This window comes from Centroberyx affinis, unplaced genomic scaffold (assembly GCF_046629955.1).
Source record: "Centroberyx affinis isolate AG114_WGS23_722 - 3 ecotype Tasmania unplaced genomic scaffold, CSIRO-AGI_Caff_v1 ptg002382l_1, whole genome shotgun sequence".
In the NCBI taxonomy this organism is placed as follows: Eukaryota; Metazoa; Chordata; class Actinopteri; order Beryciformes; family Berycidae; genus Centroberyx; species Centroberyx affinis.
Window position 1 is genome coordinate 54,017 of NW_027280638.1, and position 14,480 is coordinate 68,496.

Below are 14,480 nucleotides of genomic sequence, written 5' to 3' on the forward strand. Positions count from 1 at the left end.
CATCCGGGGCTCAGCCCAGAGGAAGTCACAGAACCATAGTAGGGGGATCCGGGGGCATCCTTCCCCAGGAGAAAATTTTTTAAAATTTCAACAGAAAAATGCATCAATCTGGTGTAATTTGACATGAACATACATGGGTGTAAATGAAGCAGCATAGTAAACAGTTTGAGCAGCAGTCTGCACAGGTCAACAGTGATACAGTATATTGTAGTCTGTCTGTCTCTCTCCTCAGGCCTGCCTCCTGAATTCTTCTCTTGACACTTATTTGTCTCCTTTGTGTCTGTCTCCTCCTCTCTCTTGTTCATTTCAGGTTTTGCAAAAATTGAACAGAGACACAGTTATCAATTAATATATAAAACTTTAAATATATAATATAGCCACAAGCGGCAATTGCGGGGTCCAAGCACAATTTGAAAAGACAGACAAAACAGAAGGTAGAAAGACACACAAAAGCTGACAGGTTGTGAAGATCGCAGACACACTCTATTAGTTACGGCTTAGCACCAGCGTTTGTGTTAGCCAGTGACTTCTGTAAAGATCATCATTTCTTTGCAACCACATTGTTGAAGTTATTCACAATGGCCAAACTTCCTTTTAGAACACATAGGCCTACCGCTTGTTCTTGACAACTAATGACAACTTTCCATACGAGAGGCAGACACTTTACCTACTGAGCTAAACTCCTGTTACAGAGTTACTGAGGAGAAAATAACTCAAGCGAGAAGTATTGTGATACTGCAGCCTATGATTGACAGCGCTAATCACTTTATAAAACATTGTAGTACTCTCCATTAACGAATAAAACAATACTAAATCACATGGGCCAGAAAGCCGCTGCTGCACTGCTCTCTATGGGTTAAAAGGTCTGGCCACACCCCAATCAGTGATGCCAATCTACTACGTGCTTGGACCCCTAATAAACCGGCACAGACTCAAGAGCGTTCTACCCATTCGGGGTTTGAACCCTGAATATAAATAAAGTACATACAAACACACATAATTACAGACACAAGAGCGTGAGTGTTATGAATAATATAAATGCTAAACGATAAGTGATATATGGTCTTGCACAGTAGGTAAGTGGTAATATGATATAAGTAGTCAACACTGACGGCACAGTGGTAGTGCAGTGATGAGTGCAATAACAGTGCAACAGTCCAACAACTGTACAATAACTACAGTGTCTTGTGGTTAATGTAGATGTCCCTCCAACTGAGTTCAATTTAAAGAGAGACTGTGAATTGGTAGTTATGGCCCCCAAACTATGGAGCAGTTTACCATATAAATTCAGAATGGCTGAATCGAGGATGTTTTTATATCACTCACCTGTATAGCATGGCCTTTTCATCTTTTTAACCCTGTTTTACTGTAAGCTGTTTTATTGTATTGCTTCATTGTATTTCGTTGTGTTTCATGGTAGCCTATTTTATTCTAGCCTATTGTTTTGTATTATTATTATTTTTATTTTATTTTATATTGTTTTTGTAATTGATTTTATTTCTGTTTAGCACTTTGTAAACCCTTGTTTTTGAAAAGTGCTTTATTATTATTATTATTATATTATTACTATTGTATTATTGTTATTATTATTATTATTATTATTATTATTATTATTATCATGTATTATTATTATTATTATTATTATTATTAATTACAGTGTTAAAAGTTAAAAGAAATGGACTCAAATTTGAAGTGCAAGCTCCACCCATCCGGTGCTCCTCTGATCCAAACCGAACGTACCTCATAAGCGTGACAAGTTGCATCGCCTGCAAGCTGCCTCCGCATATTTAAACGAGGAAGCTCCAGTGAAACAGCCTCGGACAATTATTCTCGACCCGCAAAGATTTCTGCGCAAAGGGTAGGCATTTGTTTTTATTTTTCATTAGCTTAAGATGGCCCGCCCTTTAGCTGTGCAATATGGAGAAATAGAAAATGACAACAAAATTGATGTACAATTCTTGGCCTATATTTGATGAAATATAAAAATCAGATAGCCTAATGCATAAAAGTAGGATTAGGTCACAATAAACTCATTATTACCACAGACACATTATTGATCCGTGAATAGGCTATTACATTAATATTATAGACTTTTTATGATTTTTCGTCAGGGTAACAATTCCTGAAAATTTGGTCTTTCGGTGCTTTTATCCAGCAACCGAGATGTAAACATCATTGTTAGGCAACTATCTCTACCAAAAGAGTTGACCTGTTGTCAACAAGTTTTATGTGAACCACTCTATGGAGTATCCCTTTAACTTTCGGCGAGTCTCGAGAATGAACAAACATGCCTGTTGAAGGTAAAGGAGGCCTACATTGTTAATCATCAAATGCGACTAAAGTTAAACAGAAATGACGTCATGATTCTTGTGTGCGTGTGTTCTGAATTGATCTGAGGGTACTTCCGTCTTTCAACAAACATCTGATCCCTAAACGACTGTAATATAACGACTAGTGTGTCTGTGCTACTCAATAGGAAGTTCACAGTTACAATACTGTACTGTATTTTACTTGCTTATTTTATCTATTACATTATTGTGATATTTCCATGATATAGGAGTTTATAATTTTGTTGATTTGTATAGTAACCTTCTAAAATGTATTACAGGATTAGTATAAATCTTGGTAGTTTGTTGATGTTATAGAAAAAGACTAACTCAGTTAACTTCATTTAATCCCTGCAATAAAGTTTACCTTTTATATGTATATCAAGTGTACATTTAAAAAAAAAAAATCTAAACATATCCTATTTCTGGTAGTGGTTGTTCGCTGGTCGCTGAGCGATATTCAAAGTTTACTTTACCATTTCTTTTTTTTTGTTCAATAAATCACTAAAACAGCAATGAAATATCTAACTTCCCTTCTACGTGCTGCACAGGCACGATGGTGAACTGCTGTGGTCTGCTTACTGCCAAGAAGGAACCAGGTACAGAACTGTTTGAAAACATGAAACAACATCATTTACACTATGAGTTTCATTCTTTCTAAAATCCTCTACAGATTTACCTTCCTTTTCTCCAAGACCCCAAAAAATATTTTTCAAGGCCCTTTCGGCTGCTGTCCCAATAGTGGAGGCATACTTGGTCATGTTACTTCATGCAAGATAATCAAAGCTCAAGTCTCTGAGAATCAGGACTGAATAACTTTTAAATTAATTTTGACATTTTTAACAAAGAAATTATGATTATTATAATTATTATTTTTGTCTGTTAGCAGGATATCTCAAAAAGTTATCAATGGATTTGCACAAGAACTGATAAACTTTCGTACCAATTGGTCAAAGGGGGGCGTGGCAGAGGGCATGGCGTCTCACAAAAAGGCAAATAACTCCTGAATGGATGCATGTAAGACCATCAGACTTTTTGTGCCTATCAGCAGACATAAGAAGGGGCAAACCCTCACTTATCAGGCAGCCCAGTCAAAAAACATGAGCACTGGAGAGCTCATTTTCCGGTTCAGACATAACCGCCTTTTTCCAAAGCTTGGTACAGTGGTAGAAGGGCAGTCCTCATGGAAACGGAACAGATATACTGCTGAATGGCCATGTGGTGTTGCAATAATCGACTAAAATGCTTAAAAGTGGCTAGAATTTGAACAGACATATCTCATGTCCCATAGCCCTTAGCCTACTTTAAATTTAATTTGTGAATAATTTAGCCCACATTAAGACAAGCGTAGTTCACACAATAAGTCTTTGTGCTCAACATGTGTCTCTTGTGTTTCTCTGTCAGTTCCTCTGAAGAGCATTGAGGTGGAGGTTGAGGTGAGGGACCACGTGGCTACAGTGGTCTCCACTCTGCACTATGAGAACAAGGAGGACAAACCACTAGAGGCTGTGTTTGTCTTCCCTCTGCCTGCAGATGCTGCTGTCTGTCATTTCAGTGCTAAGATTGGACAGACGCAGGTTGTGGCTGAGGTGCAGGAAAAACAGAAGGTGAGCTGGAGAGGAAAGATGGGTGGGAACCTCATGCACTTTGCACTCATTCACTGACTCTTTGTTGAGGCTTGAAAAACAGGTTTCACACCCACATATACAGAAGCTGTCAAGAGCTTTCTGCCAACTAAAATGCAAGATATTCACTCATGTGTCTGTCCTCCAGGCTCGTGAGGAGTATGATGACGCACTGAGCTCCGGTCAGCAGGCCTTCCTATTGGAGGAGAGTGAGCAGAGCCCAGATATATTCTCTCTGAGTGTGGGCAGTCTGCCTCCAGGAGAGAGCGCCTCCATCAGGCTGGAGTATGTCACTGAGCTGGCTGTGCAGGCTGATGACGGGCTGAGGTTTTGTCTGCCTGCTGTGCTCAACCCTCGCTACCAACCTCAGGGTAGGAAGGACCAGCCAACACTTTCATCATCAACCCTTAAGTTTGCCCTGTTAACTTCAATGGTTCAACTTCAAGGCCGAGATGGAACTCGTTAACACACCTGTTTGGTTTTCGTACAAACTTTTTGGGTGAACTATTCCTTTAATGTTACTGCTAGCCTACTTTTGCTACACAAAAACTTTACTTGAAGTAGATGATTTATTTTCTCCCTTCCTCATGAAATTATATTCATGATGTTATGTGTTATGAGTGTTGGCCAAACTGATGCAGCTTCAAACCAGCCAAACACTGGTTTTCAGCTGCTAAAAAGTGCTTTTAGTGTGTAATACCTCTTTAATAAAGGCATTCCTAACTTGTCTCATGTCTTTCTCAGGCAGTGAAGGTGGCAGCGTTCAGGTGACCTCTGTGCCAGCTTCTCTTGTGCCCTACAGTCTGTCTTTCTCTGGCCGGGTGTCCTCTCCTCGACCCATCTCTAAAGTAGAGGCCAACTGTTCCCTGGACCCTCTCCAGTACCTCAACACAGAGCAAACCCAGGCCACGGTAGTGTGCTTATGTGTGTGTCTGTGAGTGACTACAAGGCATTTAGCATATTGTTCATATTTAAGTGAATGTTTTGTGAACTGCAGGTCAAGCTGGCTGCAGGATACAAGTTTGACAGGGATGTGGAGCTGTTGATTTATTACAAAGATGCTCACCAGCCCACTGCTGTGGTGGAGGCAGGACAGGCTTCTGCCAAGCCTGGTAAGTGGAAGTTACTGAAGTTAGAATGGTTCTCAAACAGGTGTTAGGAATTAAATGTAAGAGAGAAGTATTTGAATAGATGGTAAAAGAGTGATTTGTGGTCATTTCTACTTTCTATTCTCTCCCCTATCTTCCAGGCACTCTGATGGGCGACCCAGTGGTGATGCTGAGCCTGTACCCCGAGTTCCCCCAGGCTGTGATGTCTTCAGTGGCCTCATGTGGGGAGTTCCTGTTCTTATTGGATCGATCCGGAAGTATGGATTGTCCTATGGGCAACAGAGAGCAGGGTCAGACTCGCATCGGCAGCGCCAGGGTATTGAGAGAGCGTCATATTCCTTGAACCTCCTTTGCTCTGCTAATCATTTCTATTCTCCGTCTCACATAGTGGCCTTCTCTATCTTTCCTCCCTCCCTCCTAGGATACTCTGCTGCTCCTGCTGAAGAGCTTGCCAATGGGTTGCTATTTCAACATCTACAGTTTTGGTTCCAGCTACGATCATATCTTCCCGTAAGTGACTCATTCAGTCACCAAAATGTGTTGCTCTCTTTGGTGTAGCTGGTTAATGGTTCCAACACGTAGTGCTGAACCACTATTGTATTGCTACTGGTTTGTTGTTGTTATTATTTTTGCGCCACAATGCAAATTTCCGGAAGATGATACATGCATGAAAATTGGCACAATGATAGATATGGGTGTACAAATGTGTCACAGTGAATTTTACCCCAATCGGCCAGGTGGTGGTGCTATAATTATCAGTCAACAAGAGTCTAACAGCCCCATGACGTTGAACTTTGTGGAAGCGTCTCTGCCGGGAATTGAATTTGGGTCTCCCTCTTGAGAGTCTGCAGTCTAACTCCCTGTGGGCCACATGGCCCATAAAGTGTTGAACAGTGGCGAATAGGCCCGGGTGTGGCCTATTACAAAATGGCTTATAACTCAAGAACAATTTGAGCAATTGTTATGATAACTAGTATAACTTGTTGTACAGTGGCTCAAGCTTGTCTTAACTGCCATTAGTGCTTGAACCACAGAATCTCTGCTTGCGGCTATATTTTTATATGTGGTTGTGTGTTTGTGCGTGCGCATGTGTGCATGTATGTGTGTGTGTTTTTGATTGCAGAAAGAGTGTGGAGTACAGCCAGAAGAGCATGGATGAGGCTCTGAAGATAGTTGAGAAGATGCAGGCTAATATGGGAGGAACAGAGATCCTGCAGCCCCTCAAACATATCTACAGCCAGCCATGCATTCCCAGTCAGCCAAGACAGGTAACACACACACACACATACACACACACATACACACACACACACACACACACACACACACACACACGCACACACACACACAGGTGATGTGTAAACTCTCCTGTCTTATTTGTCCTCCTCAGCTATTTGTCTTTACTGACGGCGAGGTGGGGAACACCAAAGAAGTTGTAGATCTGGTGAAGAAGAATGCAGGTTCTCACAGGTGAAGCCACAAAAACACATGACAGACACAGAGCTCCTAGTATATGTCCCATGTCCTAATGCTTTGTGTGTGTGTATGTGTGTCTGTGTGTGTGTGTGTGTGTGTGTGTGTGTACTGTACTTTAGGTGTTTCTCTTTTGGGATTGGGGAGGGGGCTAGCTCTGCTCTCATCAGTGGGGTGGCCAAGGCAGGAGGAGGTCACGCCCAGTTCATCACAGGAGCTGACAGGATGCAACCCAAAGTGAGACAGAAGTTGAGATGCAGATAAAAATAAAGAGGTGGAATTAAGCAATTTAAAATTGTGTGTGTGTATCCAGCAACATATTAATCTTTGGAAGAAAGAAGTAGTTACACATGCTCAGTTTAGAGTAAAAACTCAACGCTCTTTCAGAGTTGGTACAAACTTTTCTCCCCTCCAGGTGATGCAGTCGCTGCGATTTGCCCTGCAGCCAGCTGTGGTGGACATCTCGGTCACGTGGGACCTGCCAAAGGGAGTGTCTGTCAGTCCTGTTTCTCCATCCATCACAACACTTTTCCATGGTCAAAGGTCACTGCTCTATGCCCAGCTCACTGGAGAGGTAGGAGCATCTAGTCTGATTTTTACAGTGTTTAACTAAATGCACCAAAATGGTTTGGTGCCATACGGTCCTCTAAACCCATGACATAGTGAAGCATAACAGCATAACAACAAGAAGACAGTTTACTTTCAAATTAGATATGTAGGTTACTGTGTTGAGGCCCGTTTTGTATTGTGATGTTTGCCACTGAACAGATTGAATATGTTGTTGGCATTTTCATCATTTTTCAATCAGGTATAGTACTAACTATGATTTCTAATACTTTCATGCTCTGTCAGAGTTCAGGGGCCACAGAGGGCTGTGTGACGGTGAAGTACAGCCTGGCAGGTCACCCCTCTCAGAACCAGATCCACTTCAGTCTCAAACCTACAGAGGACACGGGGTAAAACAGGTTCTGGTCAGACAGCAAAAGTGTAATGCATTGGGCAGTGAGTTTACAGTTTGACAGTATGTGAGTGTGGGGTCAACTAAATGGGGAAAAGTGGTAATAAATATTTTCACATTTATTAAAGGAATATTACACCACTCTACTCTCCTCTCTGCAGATTGACAGTCCACCGGCTGGGGGCTCGGACCCTGATTCGCTCCCTGGAGATGGAGGAGAGAGAGAACAGAGGACAGCAGAATGGAGGAGTGAAGGAGAAGGTGGTTGAGCTCAGTGTTCAATCAGGAGTGAGCAGTGCCTTCACTGCCTTCATTGCTGTCAACAAAGGCAATGGAGAGGCTGTACAAGGACCTCTGCTGCGCAGAAATGTCCCAACACCCAGTAAGTGGGCATCTGTATGTCTGAGGCCAAGTGAAAAACAATATGTTTCACTCCATTGTAGATGTGTGACCCACTGCTTTGAAGTCACTTCAGCTGACCATGAATGGTAGTGTAATGAAGCACAACGTTGTACTGCTTTAACATTATGGAAATCAGTAATCATACAGATCTACAAAAAATTACTTGTATTTACTTCAATATATGTTGGCGCATAAAAGAGGTGAGTCCAACATTTGAAGCAATGCTTTCACAATTTGTGAGCTCCATTTGTGAGCTTGTGAGCTAGCACAAATTTGTGAGCTAGCACAAATACTTTTGTTTGTTTCCATTAAAGGGATTAAAATTTCCCCATTATTTTAATGTTAAACGCTAGATATGAGCCAGCTTTTGTACCACTGTATGTCCCATGGACACAACGAAGTTATTCATGTACAGTAAGCTCACAGAATGTGTGTGTGTGTGTGTGTGTGTGTGTGTGTGTGTGTGTGTGTGTGTGTGTGTGTGTAAAGTTGCATGTTTAACCCTGAATGAGTATTTGGGTTTGTCACAGATTCTCATTTTGTTATTTCATACATTTATATCTGATTGATACAGATATGCATGCATCAGTAATACTGTGTGTGTGTGGTGGTCAGTGACTTTTTGAATACATTGCTATATCTAACTTTTTTCTAAGATTATCTATTGGGCATTTCTACTTTATTTTGACAGTCACAGTAGAGAGAGACAGGAAAGACAAGGTAAAGAGAGGGGATGACATGCAGCAAAGGGCACGAGCTGGATTTGCTGCGATTAGGACTTAGCCATAATGGTATGCGCTCTACTGGTTGAGCCACCGGGGCGCCCCTGTGTACCTTTTAACGTCTTGTAATTTAGTATTGTGTAATGTAAATGTAAATGTAATTTAGGCCTAGTGCAGCAAGCATTGGTGCTGGCCTTGGAGTTGTTTCTTTTTTTATGCCAAATTGTGCTTTTCATGTATTAAGTCCCTTGTAATGCCTTCACATAATGTCTCACTCTCTTTTTATCTGAAAGTGATGCTGATGGGGATGCGGAAATGTGCTAAGTCGATACAATATGGCAACTGTGCCAGTAGGCATATGTTAGGTTCCAGTGGTGCTCAACGCAGGAAGGTTTTACGTGGTTGTGGTAAGTAACACACCAAAGGGGTTTTTGAACATACATGCACATATGTTTATTCTTTCTGTACATTTTACCAGGTGCTCGGGTTAACAAGGGGAAAAACGGGATGTTTAGGAAGTGGTGCGGTTAGCTCATCCTCTCCAAAACTCTGCAGGTGCAAGCTTAGGGCATCTGCCCTTCTTCCTATGGACTATAGAGTGTCTACCCCTAGCTTTTACCTCATAGTTTCTTTTCTGCCTCACCCCAGAAGCCAGCAGCTGTTGTCTGGCAAAGTGGTGTGCTGTCTCCAGGCGATCTTGAAGCTTCCTGGTTTACTCCAAGCCTTGGGGGCATGGACAATGGACAGCCGCTCAGCAAAAGTCTTATTAAATCGTTCCATCAGTCCGTCAGTCTGGGGGCGTAAGGAGGTAGGCCCCAGTTTGTCTCAACAAACTGGGGCCTACCTACTTGAGACTCAAAATTCCGCCCCTGGTCACTGTGAATGGTCTCTGGGACTCCAAAATGGCTGAACATCCCTTCGACCAAGTCGTCCACTGCAGACTCTCCCTCCTGGTCTGGGATGGTGTATGCCTCCCTGCACACACCACAGCCAGCAACTCCTGGTGTGCCACAGTAGCGATGCTCAGTTTAGTTCTGAGCCCACCTGGAACAGTGCCCCACCAATCTCTACATTGGTGGCATCTGTGTCTGAGATGAAAGGCAGGGAGATGGTGGGGGGGGGACCAGCACTGAGGCTTCAGTGAGTGCCTTTTGCACTGCGCTAAAGACTGCCTGGCACTTCACACATGACATTCTTGTCCTGCAACAGTTCAAACAAAGGGGCTGCAACACCAGCAAAGCCCCTGACAAACCTCTTGTAATAGGATGCTTCCCTTGCAGTTCTGCCGCCAGATGTCTCTCACTGCTGACACAATAGCATCTTCATCTGTAGGGGAGCCTACCAGGGGGGCGGGATCAACTGGGTGGGTGGTCTGAACTGGCTCCTCACTAGATTCGAATAACCACTAATGTTCACCCAACTATGGTTGGGTGAACATTAATCCAGCTAGTCAGAATCTCAGGTCTCATTAGTGCTGCTGTCGAACCAGGACAGAGCTAGGTCTCCCCAGGATATAACAAACTCCCCAACCCCAGCCCAGCCCACCACCATTGTTGTTTGTTGTCATCTACTTGAGGTGAAGCCACACCCCCTTGCTGTGCTGTTGGGCTCCTCCCGGCCCAGGGAATTTGGGGGATTTTGGGCAGAGTCAGGGATCTGCTGCATGCTATTCAAGCGGACCCCACCCCATTTTCCTGGACCCTCGGGTGACCCTCAGGTGACAGCATCTCTCCCACCTGGACATCAGGACCCCAGAAGCTGAGGAAGCCTTTGCTACACTTCTCCAAGCCCTCAGTGCCGAGCCGGTGTTGGTCATACCGACTTCAAGGAGAGTTCAGGAGCGGGAGAACCTATGGGAATGCTGATGCCCTATCCAGACAAGATGCTTGCTGGTACGTGGTCCTTCCTCGCTGCTGTGTGGAACTGGGGAGGCATCCCATGGGGTGAGGGAAGCCAAGCCCACACAGAACCCCTTCAGCACCAAGGATAGCTCCACAGCACCAAGCTGTATTGGCCAAGAAGATCAGCACCAGGGACAGCACCATAGGAGGAAGATAGGGCAGGTTGACAAAGACTTTCCCTCATTGCCTGTCACTCCAGGCAAACCTCCTCCAAGCAAGAAAGATAAAGCAGGCCTACATTCAGATGACATAGTTTCTACACTTTACTTTTCGATTAACTCAAGATCAGACTTGGGTCTTTTTGTGCAGACCATAATGAAAGATTGACCAGCTCGATCAACTTCATATAAATGAAGGAGAGAGTGGACACCCTGCAGGCACCATAGACCTGGAAAGATATTCAAGGCGCTGGAATCTAAGACTCCACAGTGTCCCAGAGAGTGTAGACAGTCAGCATGTTTGCAAGGAGGTTATTCGAATCTGTGAAACCATTCTACCAGAACAGAAGGACCGGCTTCCCGAGGTGATCAACATGGTGCACCACCTTGTAGAAAAAAATGGGACCAGGAGCATCATCATGCAGTCCTCTTCCATGCCATGTAGTTTTTTATTTTTTTATTTTTTTTTACTTTTTTTGCCCTAATATAATTTTCTCACAATCAAAAAATACTGGAATGAACTGGAATGTGTACGTTTCTTTAGTGCTTTTGTACAAATCAGTTATAATCAAAAATGTTTTTCTTCCATTGAAGAAAAGATTTACTGATATTAGATTTTTTTTCCATTACACAAATGGGAAAAATAGAAAGCAGTGAGAATCCAAAAGATATAAGCAGTGGCATGTTTTGGACACAAACAGTAGCACACATGGACTTTGACTTAGAAAAACAATGTGACACATTTCTGGGACTCTGACACTCTAATGGTCTAATCTACAAATGCATACCACTATAATATTACACATCGATACTTTTGTCCTTACACTTTCTTCAATTTTCTCCTCAGGCAACTTAAAAATGTCTCTATGTGCCTCCGAAGACCCTCAGCCCAGCCCCATGCCACCCAGAGAGCCCTTGCTGCAGCTGATCTCTCTCCAGAAGGCCTCTGGCTCCTGGGTGCTAGAGCCAGCTCTGGCTGCTGTACTGGGAAAGACCAGTGAGGAGGTGGAGAAGCCAAAGCCTGCATCGGTGAGTCATGGTCAAATATAAGAATAACATTTTTAAAATTATTACTAATTAAATTATATAGAGTTCACAAAGTGCTTCGCATACAAACAGAATAAATAGTAAATGTAAACACTAAACAAAACAAGGGACCAAAAGAAATAAAAAGGATAGAAAGCAATGAAAAGAATAAAAGACAAACTACAAGAAACTACCTTGTTCTCTTTGCTCTGGTTCCTGCTGGACTCTCTGTCTGTTTTTCTTGGATTTGGGGAATTAGGTAAACCAGGAAGTGTGGGCCACCACTCTGGCTCTGATCTGGCTTCATGGCTTCAAGATGGAGGCCCAGGAAGAGTGGGAGCTTCTGGCTCTGAAGGCTGTGTCATGGCTCCATACACAGAAAGGTAATAACAATAATACATGCTGATGTGCTGTTTTATGTGATGATTAAAATCAGTTGTTTGGCAACATTCACAGCCTTCTTACAGATCCTGTATGTTTCCTCTGGTGACGGCTTGTGTCTTCTTTCAGCCCCGTGTGTCACTGAGTGTGTGGAAGCTGGAAATGCGCTGTTGGGTTGCAAGGTGCAGAAAGACGCCCTGGGGCTCTGAGGTTTTCATTACGCCTGGCTTCTCCTTCACCCTGCTAACAGAGGGGTTTGCAGACAGAAGAACATCTATTCCAGCCAGCAACATGCTTAATCAAATTGTACTTCACTGTTTGCACAATAGAAATGTAATCCCATAATTTGTTGCATAACTCCTTTGACATAGACTGATTTGTAATAAGAGTTAGCTTTGCACTATTTTGTGAAAAAGTCCATATTATTGTATTTGCACTGCACTCAGTGGGCCACATCCATCCAGGCTCAGTCATGTAACAAAACATAAAGAGCTGCTGTACTTGTGCCTTAAACCTTTTATGTTGGTTGTTTCTGAAACAGCTTTACTGGTGAAAATAAAACTTGGAGATGAAAAAAAGAATATGGATGGCTAAATTAGACACCTGGAAATCTGTGAAAGGTGCATAGGTGTAGTAGGCACTCTGCACGATGCATGCACTAAATTGCAAAGGTAGACTAATGCAAGGTTTACTACTATTTGTGTGCCATGCGCTGACCTACATGATGCTTGCATGTTTAAAAATTCTAAATAAAAAAAAACAACCAGTAATGGGTCAATTGTCTCAGAAGTTAAATCCTGAGTTAAGCCCTAATGTGTTGCTAATGTGGAATTGCTGTTATTATGGTGCTTCATCACAGTAAACTGAACTTTGATACTGCTATAATTCATTTTAGATGGATACTATACAAATATCTCAGTAAACATATAACATCCCAATAGGAACGTATTGGCCGATGGTCACTATGCACTCCTAGTAGACTGTTCAGAAAATATTTCAGTGGTCATTCCTATTTTCTGCCACTTGGTGGTGATGATGTGCAGATTTTGCACACCTCATAACTTACCTTTATTGCTGCTGCCATTACCTGTGAGGATTTTGAAAAAAATAATTATTATGCCAACAATTGGCAGTGATGTGATAATGTCTGATTTGCCACATAATGCATCTGCAATGATCAACTTCTCAGTCAGTGAAGTTTTGGTTGTATAGGTATGATGTATCTTTTTTGTTTGTTTGTTTGTTGTTTACTATATAATTATTGGAATACTATAAACTATATATCTATCTATATATCTATTGGAATACTGTAGACTATATATCTATATAGCTATTGGAATACTAGAAACTCCTGTAATAATACTGCTACAATTACCCTATGAAAACAGTTTAACGCTATGATACCTCAGAAACACCTATAGGGTTATCATAGAACAGTATGCTAACATACAGCTACTATAGTTCATAAATGTATATCGCAGAAATATATAGCAATAGTTACCCAACCATTTACATGACAATACATCACTGTTAGTGTTTGTGGTAAAATCTAGATGAACAGAGCACCAAACACACAGAAGCACAGCGCCAAGCAACTTTAACTGACAGCTTCAGCTTGGCCAAAGTGTCAAGATTTTTTGCTTGTCCAGCATATAACATTTTGTGAGCTTGGAATTCTAAGATCCTATCTGACTTTTTGTACCCCCACATTTCTTACATTTTTGAATGTTACTTTATGTTTGTGTGGTGTTATTTAAAAGAAGCATTTGGTGATTAAATATTTAACAACAAACAGAAAGTTATGTCTCAGAAACTGTGTTCCTGACGGGTTATTTATCTTTATCCACTGATGAATCTATTGTATTGTCCTATGTGGATGTGACATCATAACTCCTGTCCACTATCCTAGTCAATGCACTGTACCAGAACTCTTGTGACACACTGAGTTCACCAGTTGGATATTGAATGAATATTCCCATCAGAAACAGTGTGTACCTCCGAAGATCAGTTTAACCAAGATGTGTAGTTTATGTATTAAATTAATATTTTTTTTAACGATTGAGTGAATGATTAATTTTAATATTCAAAAAGTTGTGTTTTTAAAGGTGAATCCATTTATAAAGTGAAATTGCTTGTTTGGAAACTGACTATTGCGATTACAGTGGCTCGTGACATAACTTCAGGGTTAGGGTTTTATGGAGTGTAAATGAAATTAAAATATAAATTACAATGCCAAAATGGGTTGAATTTGATTAACATGCTTCATGCTTCATTAAATGTTACCATTAAATCCTATTCATCCAGTTTTCCATTGAAACTGAGGTTACCTCACTGTAAACAGTCAGAAGCTTATAGAGCCAAACCCAGACCGACCGTACAGAATTATACATTTTTCTCT

The 14,480-nt window shown here is 41.9% G+C and overlaps 1 protein-coding gene across 1 annotated transcript; it reads left to right on the forward strand.

The window, feature by feature from the left end:
• Positions 1-1,789: 1,789 nt before the first annotated feature.
• Positions 1,790-14,137, forward strand: LOC139656083 (von Willebrand factor A domain-containing protein 5A-like). Its single transcript, XM_071533570.1, has 18 exons — positions 1,790-1,858; positions 2,879-2,926; positions 3,732-3,934; positions 4,101-4,323; positions 4,697-4,863; positions 4,950-5,064; positions 5,202-5,377; positions 5,483-5,571; positions 6,185-6,329; positions 6,452-6,531; positions 6,657-6,771; positions 6,950-7,108; positions 7,387-7,490; positions 7,654-7,874; positions 8,910-9,023; positions 11,523-11,704; positions 11,961-12,084; positions 12,212-14,137. Exons 2-18 carry the CDS (start codon positions 2,884-2,886, stop codon positions 12,289-12,291), a joined length of 2,340 nt encoding a protein of 779 aa, XP_071389671.1. The 5' UTR covers positions 1,790-1,858; positions 2,879-2,883; the 3' UTR covers positions 12,292-14,137.
• The last annotated feature ends 343 nt before the right edge of the window (positions 14,138-14,480 follow it).

Excerpts from the sequence above, each read along its gene's own strand:
- LOC139656083 (XM_071533570.1), top strand. The coding sequence starts at position 2,884 with ATGGTGAACTGCTGTGGTCTGCTTACTGCCAAGAAGGAACCAG. Across the intron at positions 3,935-4,100 it reads AGGTGCAGGAAAAACAGAAG|GCTCGTGAGGAGTATGATGA; the intron begins GTGAGCTGGAGA and ends TCTGTCCTCCAG. Across the intron at positions 4,864-4,949 it reads CAGAGCAAACCCAGGCCACG|GTCAAGCTGGCTGCAGGATA; the intron begins GTAGTGTGCTTA and ends TGTGAACTGCAG.